Source organism: Cheilinus undulatus, linkage group 21 (genome assembly GCF_018320785.1).
Source record: "Cheilinus undulatus linkage group 21, ASM1832078v1, whole genome shotgun sequence".
Classification (NCBI taxonomy): Eukaryota; Metazoa; Chordata; class Actinopteri; order Labriformes; family Labridae; genus Cheilinus; species Cheilinus undulatus.
In genome coordinates, this window is record NC_054885.1 from 27,717,703 (window position 1) to 27,732,970 (window position 15,268).

General features: G+C 39.0%; 1 protein-coding gene across 2 annotated transcripts in view; it reads right to left on the reverse strand.

Annotated features, from left to right (window-relative positions):
* The window catches only part of dnm2a (dynamin 2a), a 45,269-nt gene that overhangs the window by 28,192 nt on the left and 1,809 nt on the right, over positions 1–15,268 (reverse strand). For both annotated transcript variants that reach the window (XM_041778159.1, XM_041778157.1), the window contains exons 2-7: positions 4,956–5,029; positions 4,568–4,717; positions 2,196–2,399; positions 1,804–1,902; positions 1,571–1,731; positions 1,331–1,473 (exon numbers count right to left, since the gene is read on the reverse strand). In XM_041778159.1, coding sequence (XP_041634093.1) covers positions 1,331–1,473; positions 1,571–1,731; positions 1,804–1,902; positions 2,196–2,399; positions 4,568–4,717; positions 4,956–5,029 — 831 coding nt within the window. The remainder of the gene's footprint in view (positions 1–1,330; positions 1,474–1,570; positions 1,732–1,803; positions 1,903–2,195; positions 2,400–4,567; positions 4,718–4,955; positions 5,030–15,268) is intronic.

Below are 15,268 nucleotides of genomic sequence, written 5' to 3' on the forward strand. Positions count from 1 at the left end.
AATCATTTAACCAAGTTTTTTTAAGCAACAGCCCAGTCCTTTTTCTTCTTAGCCCTAGTGAGACACTGATGATGTTGTTTGTGGTTGGTCCAGGATTGGCTCGGCACTAAGAACACAACACTTGTAGTCCATTTCCAGGACACGTCTGTGTGTGGGGGTTCTTGACTCCAGCCTCAGTCTGCTCCTTGTGAAGTTTCCCTATATTCCTAAATCCGCTTTGTTTGACAATTCTCTGAAGGCTGAGCTCATCCCTGTTTCTTACCACACTTTTTCTTTCCAGTCACCTCTCCATGAATATGCTTTAATACAACCTCTGAGCATCAAGGCAGCAGTCTTTGGCATTATTTCTTGAACATATGGGAATTTAAACTTTCTGAAGTAAATCGCAGGAAAGCATATCTTTTTAGATGCACCTGAACAGATGTGAATTGTCTGCAGTCATGAACGCCATCAATGATCTGGACATAAAGTAGGAGATCAGCTGCAACAGTAGATGCAAATATAAGTTTGTTTGAACACTTGATGGCCACACTCTTCTATTCAGGCATATCAAACCTAGAAATGAGCCGACTGGACTGATAAACCAAGTGTGAACCCAGTAATTAAGTTGTGCATTTTTACTGTATTTTGGTAAATTTGTCTCAAACATGAACCACACTGACAGAATAAGCAGGCTGGTGCTTGCAGTGACAGTCATTCTATAACCTGTTTTCAGTAGACACTTTAAACTCCTATCTATATCACACCAAGTTGAGTCTAAAATCATGTTTAATCCCAAAGAAGAAATTTCACAATTTATTGTTTTGTCTGGCAAACAACACATGTGCTGCAGGCCTAATAAGTATAAGTAATCTTTAACTGATATAGGAAAACTTGGGATTGTACATGACGCTACACTTGTAATGGGCAACAGAAGGGTTTCACTTTAATGTTAATGTATGAAGGCAGATGATTCTGCTAGTAAAAGAAAAACACAGCGATTATAAATAATAGACTTTTACTTTTATAGACATTGTGGTGTAAAGATGCACAATGGCAGACTTAGAGGGTAGCAATAGTGCCTTAGGAGCTGCTCAGCTCAAACTCATAATTTTTCTTTGTAGGCTTACTATATCAATCAAGCTGTGAAGGATTATAATAGCCTTAAGTAACAAAAATTTAAAAAAAAAAAATCTCTCCCTGTTTGGACCATTGATCAAACTACCAATTATCTGCCCTCAGAAACAACTGCTCAGTGTAGCAGGGATCCAAAATCAAATCACTGCTGTCCAAGTGATTGTAAATTCTAAATGCTGGATTGTTATGAAAAGCAATACCCATTTGCACTCACTGTAATAAGGCCTTGGTCTTGCGTGTTGGATCATCCGGACGGAAGTTCTTGTACTCCTCCACCTCCTTCTCTAAGGAGAGTAGCTGACTCTGCAGCTTACTGCGCAGACCTGGCAGAGTGTCCCTGATGTGGTTGGTCAGTTGCTAATGACACAGAGATGTTATTTCAGAGAATCATTTGCATGGTAAGGAGGGGGGTGTATCTAACAAAGCAAAACGGCAACTGATATTGATATCAGACCTGGTTGAGTGCCTTCTGTAGATGGGGTGTGCCCATACGCTCTGCCATGTGTCTGTAGCCAGGGTGGGACAGAAAGAACTTCCTCTCTGCAGCCAGAGCAGCACGAATGTCCTTCTTTCCATCGATGTCTTTCTGGCTGCGGTTTACCACACCAATATAGCCTGAAAAAACAGAAAAATTGTCACTCTCATATCAGCAAAAAGATACAAGGGTACTTGTGTGGAAATTCTCACCTCTTCGAAGTGGTAACAGTTTATTTTCTAGGATGTCTTTTGCGTCAGTCCCTTCATCCATCAGGTCCAGTTTTGTTATAACACCAATGGTTCGCAAACCTGCCCACAGTTTAAAAAAAAAAACAAAAAAAAAAAGTAACTATGTAGGTTATTTTATGATTAATAGTATGGTGCTATCAGAATAATAAAGACAAACTTCTTTAACTCTTTAATAGATTATAAGTGTTTCTTCTGATAAGACGTAATAAAAATAATGTAAAATAAGCACAGGTAGGTAGGTATCATAACATGTGATTCTGAACATTACTTTTCTTCCAGCTGAAGAGACAGGGTTTTCATCGATCTTTTAAAAGTGCTTTTAACCTCTGAACTACTGGAGACTACATGCTCACCCTGTGGGTCAACCTCCTTGGCGATCTTAAGAGCATCTGAGTTTGCCAGGTCAGTGTTAGCAGGGGTGACAGCAAGGATCAAGCAGCTCTCCTTGGTGATGAACTGCAGCAGCATGTCCCTGATCTGGTGCTCTATGTCTATGGGCTGATCTCCAACAGCAACCTTAGTCATTCCCGGAAGGTCAATCAGGGTCAGGTTCAGCACTGAGTCAAACAGAAAAAAGTCATACCAAGGATAAATGTAACAGCAATGTTTTATTTCTGGCATCCTGAGAGGTGGATGTATTTTCAAAAGTGTTTAAAAATCCAGAAACAACTTCATCATTATTTAAGATGTTTTTCCATAATAGTTTCTTTTTAACAAAACTACTGTGCCTAGAAAAGTATTCAACCCCTTGGATGTTTTACCCTTTTACTGAATTCATAAATCAATCATGGTCAATATAATCTGGCTTCTTTAACAATAAAAATATAAAAACTCTTTAATGTTAAAGTGAAAATAGATTTCTACAAAGTGATATCAGTTAAATAAAAATATATAATGCAAAATAAGTGACTACATAAAAATTCACTCCCTCTAAGAGAGTATTTAGTAGATGCATCTTTGGGTGCAATCATTGCACTGTGTGGATAGGTCTCAGTCAGGCTTGTACATCTGGACACTGCAATTTTACGCCATTCTTATTTGTAAAACTGCTCAAGCTCTGCAGGTTGGACGGGGAGCGGGCGCTAACAGCCCTTTTTTAAGTCCAGACACAATTCTCTACGGGACTGAGGTCTAGCTTTGCCGTTGCCACCAGAACTTCCATTTTGTTGTCTTAAAAACATTTTTGTGTTGTTTTCTTTGTACGGTTCAGGTCATTGCCCTGCTGGAAATAAATCTTCCAAGTCGTAGTTGTCTTGCAGACTGAAAAAGATTTTCCTCCAGGATTTTTTTATATTTTGCTGCATTGATTTTACCCTGTACCTTTATAAGCCTTCCAGGGATGGCTGCCACAAAGCATCCCCACAGCATGATGCTGCCTCTACTGTGCTTCACAGTAACAATAACCTTCTCTTTTGTTTGGAATGTTCTTTTGTTGTCATGGTGTAATGGTATCCAGGAATACTGATTAACCAGTGACTGGAGGCGTCTTTATATTACAGTCACTTGTGACACACTCACTGCACTCAGATGATTTCAGTTTCACTAACTGTGAGACTACTCGCACCAATTGACTGGACCTCTGTTGAATTTGGTCAGGAACTTTAAAGGGGTTAATATTTTTGCGATCACTTATTTTGCATTTCATATTTTTGTTTAATTCACATAACTTTGTTGAAATTTGTTTTCACTGTGACATTGAAGAGGGTCTTTTGTATTTTTTTGTCAAAAAAGCAGAATTTTATTGACTATGATTGGTTTATAGAATGAATGAAAGGGTAAAACATCGAAGGGGGTGAATACTTTTTTTTGTTTGTTTGTTTGTTTTTACTTTTTAAAGGCATTGCATGTAACCATTTGGTACTCATATAATGTTGGATTGAAGATAAATAAATGTTCCATGATCAAAATCATTTTGAAGGAGTGGCACATCCCCATGCAGAGAAAACAAAGCTTATTCAAAGTTTGGTTTTCTACATGGCAGGCTGAGATAAACACATTCTTGGGTTCTTTATGAACCTGTCATCTCCATTTTCTTCCTCTTTTTAAAACATCAACAGATGTCAAAACTATCACCAACAACTTAACATAATCACAAATGTCTATGACAGTAGGAGAAGCTTTCTGTTTTGAAACAAATTCATATTTGTTGTTTGCTTCTTCAAAAGATAAACACTGAGTTGTTATATTCCTTCAAAGTGTCACAGTTACTGAAAGAAATGAACATGAAAATGTCAGATCTGCTTGATATTCTGAATTATGAGAGATCAATCTGACAAAAAGCTCAATACAGGTTCATGACAGCAATTCAATAATGTTGTATAAAAGAAATTATCAAGGACCTTTGAGGATTGTGATTTGATCAAAAACACAACGTTTCTATCATCTTAGAAGACTGAAAAATCACATATCTTACACAGAGGGGGCAGAAAAACTCTAGCATGACACAGAAAACGCATCTGCACTCTGCATTAGAAAAGTGCAATATTGCACAAGTATTATTAAGTATGTATTAAATGTAATATTTTCTTAAAATTCTATGGGAGTGTGTACTTTTTCTGATTTATCAAGAAGGGTAATACCTTACATATTACCTCACTGATTTAAAACAATCCTTCGAAGTTTACATCAGCTTATAGTTGACAGTACTTAACATGAAAGTTACTTTATAGACCAGCACTAAGTGTTCAGAAGATATGTTTTACACAATAAGATAGATGTTCTTTACCGTGTGGGGAGTAAACCCTCAGGTTAATTGGGATGGGGGAGATTCCTTTATTGGAGCCTGTTATCCTGTCGGTCTCTGCTTCTATTTCTGCCCGCACCTCATCAAAATCCACAAACTTCTTTCCTTTGCAGTGCAGGAATTCAGCATATTCTACAAAAGAGGAGAGATGACAAACAAAAGAGAAGGTTATAGGGCAAAGGTGGTGAAAAGGACAAAGAAACGGCAAGATCCAGGGGGAGACACATAAAAAGGATATCAAATTAAAAGACGAAGGTTACAAATAGCAGGCAGTGAGTTTTAGCTGGAGGCACTGTGACAAAGAGGCCATTTGCAGAGGAGGGATGAAAGTGGACATTGAGGATTCTGTGCACAGGACAGGGAAACTCACCTGCTTTATTGTTGACCAGCTGCAAAATGAGAGGTCTGCGGGTAACAATGCCTGATCCACGTGGAAGAAAGTCCCTGAGAGAGAGACAAACAATGAAGTGAAGAGAAAAGTAAACACTGGCATTGTAGAGATAAAAAGAAGGAAAATAGAAATAATGGGGGGCATTTGGGATTAAAATGTGGTGGTTGAGGACAGAAAGAAACAGAGTAACAAAGGAAGAGGCAGGAAAAGAACATTCAATTATTTATTACACTCAATGTCCATTTTCTTGCCGTGCGGCGTTTGCTACATTGATAGACATAGGGGAATTTCACGCCTCCAACTAGTCTCACAACAAATCAAATATGACAAAGGCCTTCTCTCTCATCATTAAAGCTTTAGGGATCAATTTCTGAACACCCACTCCGCTGTTACAAGAAAAATCCATAAAATTCAATTCACACATGTGCTATCTTTGTCATTATTCACTTTTAATTTAGTCGTCTAAACAAATCTCTGATGTAAAAAGCGAACGGAACAACTCCTACAACACTTTGGCTACAGTGTTAGTGATTTTACTGGGACATCAATCGACTCAGGAATCAGCTTAAAGGCCAGCATTAAACTAAAATATGTTTTGATATGTTGTCTAAACCAAAAACACATTCCAGAGAAAGTCTTCTTTCACTGCCTTAGCCCACACAACCCTGTGCCACAGAGCCAGCTGATGTAAGACAACAATTTTTTGCCTCGTCTAGGTTTTCATTCGTATTAAATTCTCAACAGAATACATAGAAGACCTGATGTTCTTACACTTGATTTAAGTTTTACATAACCTCTTGACTATGACACCCCCTCCAGTCCCCCACTGGCCAGAGCAGGCCTAAGCATGGCAACCTTTTGTACAAACTGTACATTATCACTTCCCAATACAACACACACATCAGTTTATTTACAAGAAGTGGCGTCTCAGATTCAGCATAATGGAGAACTACCCAGAAAACATTACTGAAACTTTACCTGTTTTCAATCATACAGCCCTCTGGCACTCCATTATTGTTTAGAATTATGATCAAGAGTTATGAATGTAGTGGTTATGCATCGTGTCCATGCTCCACACCTGTGCTTGTGTGCTTGTGTGCTTGCACGAGCAACCATACCGCGCTGAAGCCCAGTTCTTCCATCTGGGCCAGGGTCAAGGAAGTGTGCTATGCTTGAGCACAGTACAGTACTCACACTAGTCAAACAAACTGGACAGCTGTGGTCAAACTTGCTTGGGCACAGTGAAGATTGTTGTGCATGGTACAGATTGCCTAGAGTGAGCGCGCTATCACACTGAGGTATAAGACAAGTCTTCCAGACAGTAAGACCACACATCTGCCATCTGAGGTAATGATTTTACAATGATTTCAACACACGAGTCTCACAGAAACTCGGGTAACAAAATGTGCTAGGTGTCCTGACATGATTTTAAGAAGTAACTAGGGATACATGATATTATCAGCATACCAGGAATTGCATAACATTTTTTTTTTCAAAAAGTTAATTATTTGTATCAGAAGATATTAAAATTTCTGTGAATATTTACAACAAATATATCAGCTGTATAACCTGACACGCCAGATGGATTTGTTTCCCACATTCATCTGGTAAACCACTCAGACACACCGTTTGGGAAAGGGCAAAGCCTTTAGAAAAACTTGGGAGGGTGATTGGATGAATGTCCTGTCTGTCACATCGTTAGGGGCCAATCAGAGCAACAAAACACGTGACGCAGCTGCTACCGAGGAGTAAACTCCATAGAGAACTGCATAACATGAACTATGGCGCCTGTAGACATGTCAGTACACGACTTTGTTTTTTTTTTGAAAACACGCCTGAAAGTACTGCCACTCAACGCTGATTGGTTCTGTCACTTTCTAACCGGGCTCAAACTGTTCAGATGGGAGCTTTGCAAGATGGATTAGCCAGTGAGAAACACAGAAATGGGTGTATCCATCTGCTTCGCAAGGTTTTCAGTTGTAAGCTTTTAAGCCTAAGTCTTTCTTTGTTCATCCTCATTTTTAAACTTTGGAGCTGAAGTTTTAGGTCTGAACTTCATATGGATATTAATACTGGTATCGGCTAAAATGACATTGGATATCGGCAAAAATCCAATATTGTGCATCACTATTTGCAACAAAAATCCAAAGAACAGGAAAACAGCTAAATTTGGAGTGCTTATGTACCTGCATCAGAATAAGGCCTAGATGACATGGCCTAAAGCTTATATCAGGATATATTTTTGCTATATTGGGATACACAATATATATTTTGCTATATTTTAAAAATCTCCTCCAAGTAGCTGTATAATGTTTAATTCAGGCCTATGATGCATAAAATGACACCAGTATAGTGATTAAAATAGACCATTCTATTAGATTTTTTAAAAATTATATGCTGAAAGGGTAAAAATCAATATCAAGTCAAATTTAGCACACTGATTTATTTTGAAAAAGACTTAATAATTCACAAGCTTTTACAAACACAAATAAACAATGGCAAGACAGGCCTTCTACTCAAAAAAATAATTAAACAAATAAATAAATAATGGAATACTCCCAATCTTTCATAGTGTATGGAAAGTTTTGAAATGCTTTCTCTATTACGTTTACTGTTGTTGATTTTAAAATTATTATTATTTTCCCCATAAAGCAATTCTACTCAAAAACTCACCATTCCTAAGATGCAACCAATGGCCAAAACACTACATTCTAGTCCACCCATTCAGGCTCACAGCTTTGATTGCATTAGTCCCACTATCTGTGCTGATGAGAGCGTATTTCAGACCTTGTGCAAGGAGTTCTCCTGTGTGATAATCGGGGACAAGGAGGCACAAACTCCCAGTTGTCGATATAATGATCTGTTAGGCTAAGATAAGGCTCTGTAGTTGCGGAAAAGTGGATCACATATGTTAGCTGCTGGGACATCTCTCTGACATGTACTACTCTGGCAGAGAGTTTTCAGCAAACTGTTTGTGCCCAGGCAAATCATACTTTGGGTCGAGTGTCTTTAAGAGATTTTAAAATCCTGGCTTTTCAACAACACTTGGATCATGTCTTTGGTGATGTGTTGTGTTACTGCCGCCATTATCTCTGCATCGTCATGCGGCATATTTTAAATATTACAGCATTTAGTTCGACATCTTCCTTTTCCAAATCTAAATCACTGCCAGATTAAAGATCAAGTGCTATTTCTCGTTGTCTAGCTGTTAATATAGCTAAACTGCCTTTGTGGTCTGTTAACTTCCTCTGCTATGCAGTGCTTCTCTCACCTCTGCGAATACAAAAGTGCGCAGAGGAGTGTTTTCTGGATGGACAAGGGACTGAGTGCTCTGCTGCATGACAGATGCATTTAGGGACAACGGGAGAAGTGAAACTCCAGCGAGAAATGCATGCTGACAGCGCAAAACTTCCACCTAACATATATTCGATACATTGCCCAGCCCTAATCAGAATTGTAAGTCGGTTAAACAAATTAACTTTTTGTTTTTATCATTTCAGGACCACAAGCTTGGACAAATACTTTGTCTAGACTGTAACACAGGTGCCTGCCACTAGTAGCACTGTAGCTGTTCTTAACCCCACAAAAACATATTTCTGTGATCTCGTGTACAGACATGAATTAGGTTTTCCATCACAGGCTTGTTTTTGAAGACGACAGGAGGTTTTAACACCTGAATTTGCATTTAAATGCATTCTCCCTTTTAATATTGTATTACCTCAAAATAATACCATAACTGCAAAGGGCAAATAACAAACCTAGATATAAATATAAGCCATATTGCTCTGCCCTTTTCCCCCCTCCATGTGTGATAAATAAATATCAGTGCATAACATTTGTGGTAAAAATTGTAATTAAGGCAGATCTACCCTTTGAAGACAAAAAATGTCTTTGTATGATGGCATTCCTGTTAATCTTAACTTATTCTATTTTGGCACCAGTATTTTATAGGAAATATCTAAAATACAAGGTATATGTAAATCCTTCTGCGCACCAATCTAATACAATAATACATCATACTATTTATTTATATCATTATTTTAGCTGTGAGTTGGAATGAGATGATGTCAGAACATTTCTATTGATAACTTGTTTCTTGTTAAACATTTACATTTATCCATTTATTGCCTATTGAAAGAGCAGGCCCAACCCATAGTTTCAGCTCCCACAGTGTTTGTGTGTCTAGGCTGTGTCAACACAAGAGATATCGCCACCATAACATCTAACCACAGACTTCAAAGTGTCTCACTAAGCTCACTACGACTATGAGCTTGCCGTATGCTACTTAACTGCACAATGTTGTGCATTTCACAAGCATGAGACACAGTAAACAAACAACATGCACTGTTGCACCAATGCTATTGGTGCAACAGTGCATTATTAACGCGCAGGCCTACAGGAATCAATGGGAACCTTTTACCACAGTTCATTCATTTGTTGCTCTTAAAGTGGCAGGGTACTTGAGGAATGTTTAACCTCATAGCCAAAGTTGCTTAGTCATCCCCTTTTAGATGAGTCACTCTCACCCTGTCTTCTTCACTCCCCACCCATTCAGAAAGCCTCTCTGCTCAAACATACTACATATGGTGGCAATCATCAGGCCCAGTCTATGAGCAATGAGCAAGAAGAGAGCATGCCAATAAAGAACATTTTCTCTCCTTACTATTAGACCTACAGGCCAGGGACGAGACTTCACAGAAGAGCTTAGCCTGCCTGTTGACTACAGAATGGAAGCAGTATGTCAATGGCTGGACAGGAGAAGAGAGGGGCTACCATAATACCAGTGCCTGCTATTCTTAGACTGTAGTTCTGTGGTGAAACAGTGGGAACGTTCAGGATGGTCCTTACATCAGCAAAAATCCACAGGTCTGCGGGTCAGCATTGTTGCTGTGTCATGCACATAATGTGAAGCATGCAGGCGTTTGTCCACATGGCAGACAGTATAGAAAAGTCTGGATGACCAATAGGAGCTAGGAAGGTTTAAAGAAAAAATATGCTGGCAAAAGGAAAGGGAAGGAATAAATTAAATACTGATTAAGAAAATAGTGGTGATATGATTCTGAGAGGTCAAAGCTACTAACAGTATTTGAGATTGTTTTTACACAAAGAGAACTGATGAACACCAGCGGCGAAATCTTTCACCAGACCTGATTCAGAATTTTCCCTTTTAGCCACCAAGTAAAGTTTCCATGTGAAACCAGGGTTAGCCGCTGTGTGAAAGAAATGGGAAATGTGCAGGGGGTCACGTACATACTCTTTTCTTCTTGCACCTAAACCACTCATTAACTGACACTGTGAATATTCCCAATCACACATATCACCAATGCAAAGACAGAAATGTTATCATTTGGGTTTTTTCTAATACTGGTGCTAAACTGATACTTTTCAGAAGGTGTGGGTGCCTAAATGGTGCCTAAATTGATACTTTTGAGAGGAAAAAAGTATGTCAAAAGTCAGCGGGAGACTAAAAGCTCTCTGGGTATCGTAAATGATTCCCAGAAACATCTTTAGTAGATTCTAGTCAAATATGGGATAAGAAAAGGAAAGCGGGGCAAACTTAACACATACGTCACACATATTCCATACCTATTTTCTTGCCTTTCATTTAGGATGGTGGGATATTGAAATGAGGTATCGATATCTATGTTTTGATTTGGTCTGGTAGATATCAAATGTGTGGGTGCCTTTGATACTCATCCCTACTAATCTCTGCTTATATTAGGGATATTGGACTCAGAGTCGGCAGAGATCCATACCATCCCCTGGACCATGAACATTGTTATGTGGCACAAATCGGGTTTCCTGATGTTTCTGTGGGCCTGATTTTAAGTACACAAAGCAGAGCCTGAAGGCTGACTCATTGGTGATGGATGTAAAACTGGATTAAATATTGAAGTCTTGTTAATAAGAAGCTTTAGATCAGTTGATTCTTTGTATTGTAGTTATTTATTTACTTCTTTGTACTGTAGGAAACCTGTTAAATCTGTTTCAAACTTCAGGCTGCATTTCTTACTTAAAGTTGTTTGATTTTGAATACTAGATAAACCTTTAGTTTATTGCAGTCTTGTAGTACTCGAGTCCAGGACTCTCACTCAAGTACGACTCATCCCGGATTTGGAGGACTTGTGACTCGAGCTTTAACTGCATCAGGACTGGAGGATGAAGAGGAGAACTTGAACCTTTTTTTGCTGAAGACAATTTCATTCTGTAATATTTGTTGTTTTTGTGTGAGAAAACCCCGCATAACTGATCAGTGTTCATGCAGCACCCGGTGTGGGTTCAGCTGCATGCGCGTTCACGTGAGTTTAACCTTCTCTCTGTAAAAACAACCAGAGGAGAGAGGAGGAGCGGGGGAGCCTGGGTGACAGAGAGAGGAGCTGAGGAGCTGATAACTTCATAGGTAGCTTAAACCTGTGGCTCTTCTCTGTATTCCCATGGTAATATTTACAAGAAATTAAACTAAAATGCAGCCAGCCTACCTTTGAATCACTGAAAATCTCCATCAGCTGTTCAGACTCGTCATATTAGCTGCTGTACAGTAATCCTCCTCAGTCTTGGACAGAGTGATAAAAACTCTTAAACCTTGGAGTGAGTCCCGTTAGTTAAAAATATCAATCCAACGGTGAAATCTGTGCTAACAATGGCAAGATAACGCTGATTAGTGAGATAAACGAGGTGGCATACGGTAAAATTATGATGTGTTTAATTACAACTCAGACTTTAGCGTATCGAAGAGGTGACGAAGTTAAGACCTTTTTATGATGTGTTCAAATGTCCCATGGAGAAAACTGAAATTTTAGTTTTAAGTGAGAAATCTGAATAAATCCAGTCATTTTAAAGGAGGAACATTTAGTATAAGATAGATGTAGAGCACAAGTTCAGTTAAAAACATGTCTCATTTTTCCACCCTAAATACATAAAAAATCCCATTAATATAACTAATATTATAGATAAAGAGTGTAACAGCTCCTCTAGCCCTTTGGAATAAAAAGTTTCAGAAATCCATACATTAATAAAACATATCAATGTAACCCACCTGGAAAGCTGGAAGGGCTTAAAAATAATTGATCATTTAATTTAATTTGGCTCTAAGTTTTAGGTACTGGGGACTCGACTAGGACTCGAACACGGTTAATGAGGACTCGACTCGGACTCGGACTCAACAGATTTTTCTTTGGTGACTCAGACTCGACTCGGACTTGAACACTAGGGACTCGGGACTCGACTCGGACTCGGACTCAACAGATTTTTCTTTGGTGACTCAGACTCGACTCGGACTTGAACACTAGGGACTCGGGACTCGACTCGGACTCAAGGTGTGATGACCTGACTCAACACTGGTTTATTGTTAATGTGACAAATTCTCATACTACAGTAAACTTTTAGATTATGTTGTATTAACTGGTAAAGCATCAGATACATTCACTTAATGAAATGTTCATGGGAATAACTTCAGTATTTAACCAAATAGAAATCACATTAATTCACCAAGGCTACTTTATTTACTTTGTGATTTATATGGATGGATTTGACAGTTTTTTATCTTTACCCTTTAAACCAGCTGTGTTAATCAGACAACAAGGGACTATTTGTAGAGCTAATCTGATGTCATAAGATGCCTTGTAACCTTAGACATCATTTTACGGTATGGTTAATTTTTTGATATTTAATGTCTTAATTTTCCTTTAAATAAGAGGAAGGAGAATAAAGTTCCTTGCAGAATAAAATCAGCCCTAACTGAATACCTATTGTATCTACTGTAAGAGCCCAGCTTCATCTTGTGTCTTTACTTGTTATGACTCAAAACATTTCTCAGCTTTCATCAAAGTCCTTTTTACAAGAAAGAAGATTTTTACATAAAATCTTCAGTATTAAATGTTTTAAAAAGTTTTTTAAAAAAACCTAATGCAATCATGCGCTATAGCTGCAGCTACCCCTTTCTGGTGTTCAACAGCCAATGCCATTTCATTGGCTCAACAAGTGGCTACTGGCAAACTTTCACAGCAATATTTATGAAGAGTTTTTCATATTTACTGGAAAGAAAGACCAATATATCACATTCAAAAAGCGCTACCCAAAGAAGATCTGTCTCTAGAGTGGAACTGAACCATTTAGTCTTAATCTTCAGAATCAGATTAACACCAGTGGCATATTGAAAAGAAGCGAGAGGCTAGGATTCATTATTGATGTGCTGTAAATGATAGACGAGGCTGAGCAGATTGTGTATCATTGCATGCATTATGGATGGCCAAGCAAAGAGCATCAGTCTGTGAGCCTCCCTCCCTCTAACACAAGAGAAAGCAAAAGCTAGGGAGAGTAGGGCAGGAACACAAGAGCCAACTCCCCTCCCCCTGCCTGTCTGCCCCTGCAGCTTCTGCCTGTTTCAAACAGGCAGAGCAACTCTGAGGAGCTGGAGCCCACAGCTGATCATCCTCTTCCTCCAGTGTACAGAAGTCTGACAAGGCTTATTTTCAAACGTGAAAACCAATATGTACAATTCTGAGGTCACAATATACTCTCACAGGAGGGTGAAGAACACAAAAATTGGTTTGTGGTTTGGTGGGACTCCTCCCAAGGGTCTCTGGTGTGGCAATGAACATGCAATTATGGTTACCCCGCATTCCAGCACTACAGTCTGTCACAGTGGGTACCAAGAAGTGTCATCAGGGAGAAAATCCTATTCAAACACTACCAAAATCCTACTGCTTAGTGGAAAATCCCTTCACTCCTTTCCACTTGGCTCTCTGTACTTTTTCTTCACAGTGATGTGTGCTCTGCTAGAAACAATCTAGCATCCAGAATGGTGGCCATTTCTGCTCAGATGCCTTAATATATTTTGCCAACATCACTAACAGTCATCGGTCTGGTTTAAATTATTCCAACATGGTCATATTTTTCTCCTGTAAAAGCTCCTGCTTTCTTTGTAGAGTACTTGCAAACAAATCAGATAAACTCCACCCAGGCCAGCTTGCAGTCCTAGATATGACGTCTTTACTCTCTACTGGGACAATGACATCACACAACAGAATATAATGGAGACCTACATTAAGTAAGGTCTTGCATTAGTGTTGCTCTGAAATAAGGCTCAACAGGCTGCCAAGACATTCACAGCCTACAGAGCAGAAAACAGAAGACAGAAACACGAGGCTGATGAGCCAGAGTGATTTGATTAACTCCTGTCCAGCAAAATATGCAGACCAGCCGACCAGTGAGGTCTGGTCTCCAGTGACAAACTTGTTTGGAAAATCCAAAAGACAGGCTGAGAGTGCAGAGAGAAATCTCAATCATATCTCAGTTGAAAATAAGGGCTGGAATAACACAATAACTACATGGTACATATGACCTAGCCTTACTTTCCCTGTGCCAAAGTAACCAGTTATAGCACACACACATACAGAGGTATCTGAACATCAGCCAGAAAAGGAATTCAGAGGTAAGTTATGTCACATAGGATCCATTTCAGACCGTATTAATTCAGACTGGAGGGAAAAAGGAGAAGCATTCTCACTCAGTCCACGATCTGAAACTCAATCAAAAAGGGAAGAGGGTTTTATTTCAGAGATGTACTGGTGACATTAGGGCTGATACTGATGTATAAAATAACAATTTAGAAGATGGCCGACACTGATGGAGATGATTTTTTTAATCACTTCTTTTGGTTTAATGCTTCCATTATGCCATCATATCCCTTCACATTTGACCACAAAAACGAATCGGGAGTGGCACCAGGTGGCATCTCCTTCCCACAGGATTTGCAGAAGGTCAGTGTCTGTCTACAAGCCCGATACTGGCCAAAACTGATGTCGATACAATGCATCTGTGCATCCCTATTTTATTTCATGACTGAAGTCACAAGGGTGAAGCCAGTCTTTTACACAAAACATGGAACACACCAAAAAAAATTGATAGAAACAACACTTTAGTTAGTGCTCTTGGTTAAAACTGTTAAATACAGAACTCAATTTGTGTAGGCGTAACTTAAAATCCCAGAATTGGTTTATGACCTGCTCCTGAGCTTAAACAAGTCCTTAGTTTAACAATGAGTCATCTCAACATGAACATCCCTGTCTCTATAGTGATATCCAGCACCTCCCAAGGGCTTCCAGGCTGAATTAAGGCATGTATTTGACCTGTAGCTATAAGTTCTCATGCACAGGAGCAACAAGGGACAGAATAGCTGATGCACTTCTACTGTTATGCTAAAAAGAAAGTAAAGCTCTCCGCACACATACTTCAAAACAGGATGAGCATTTGCAAGTGTGAATGTTTCAGGGTTTGTGCAAAGGGCTTGT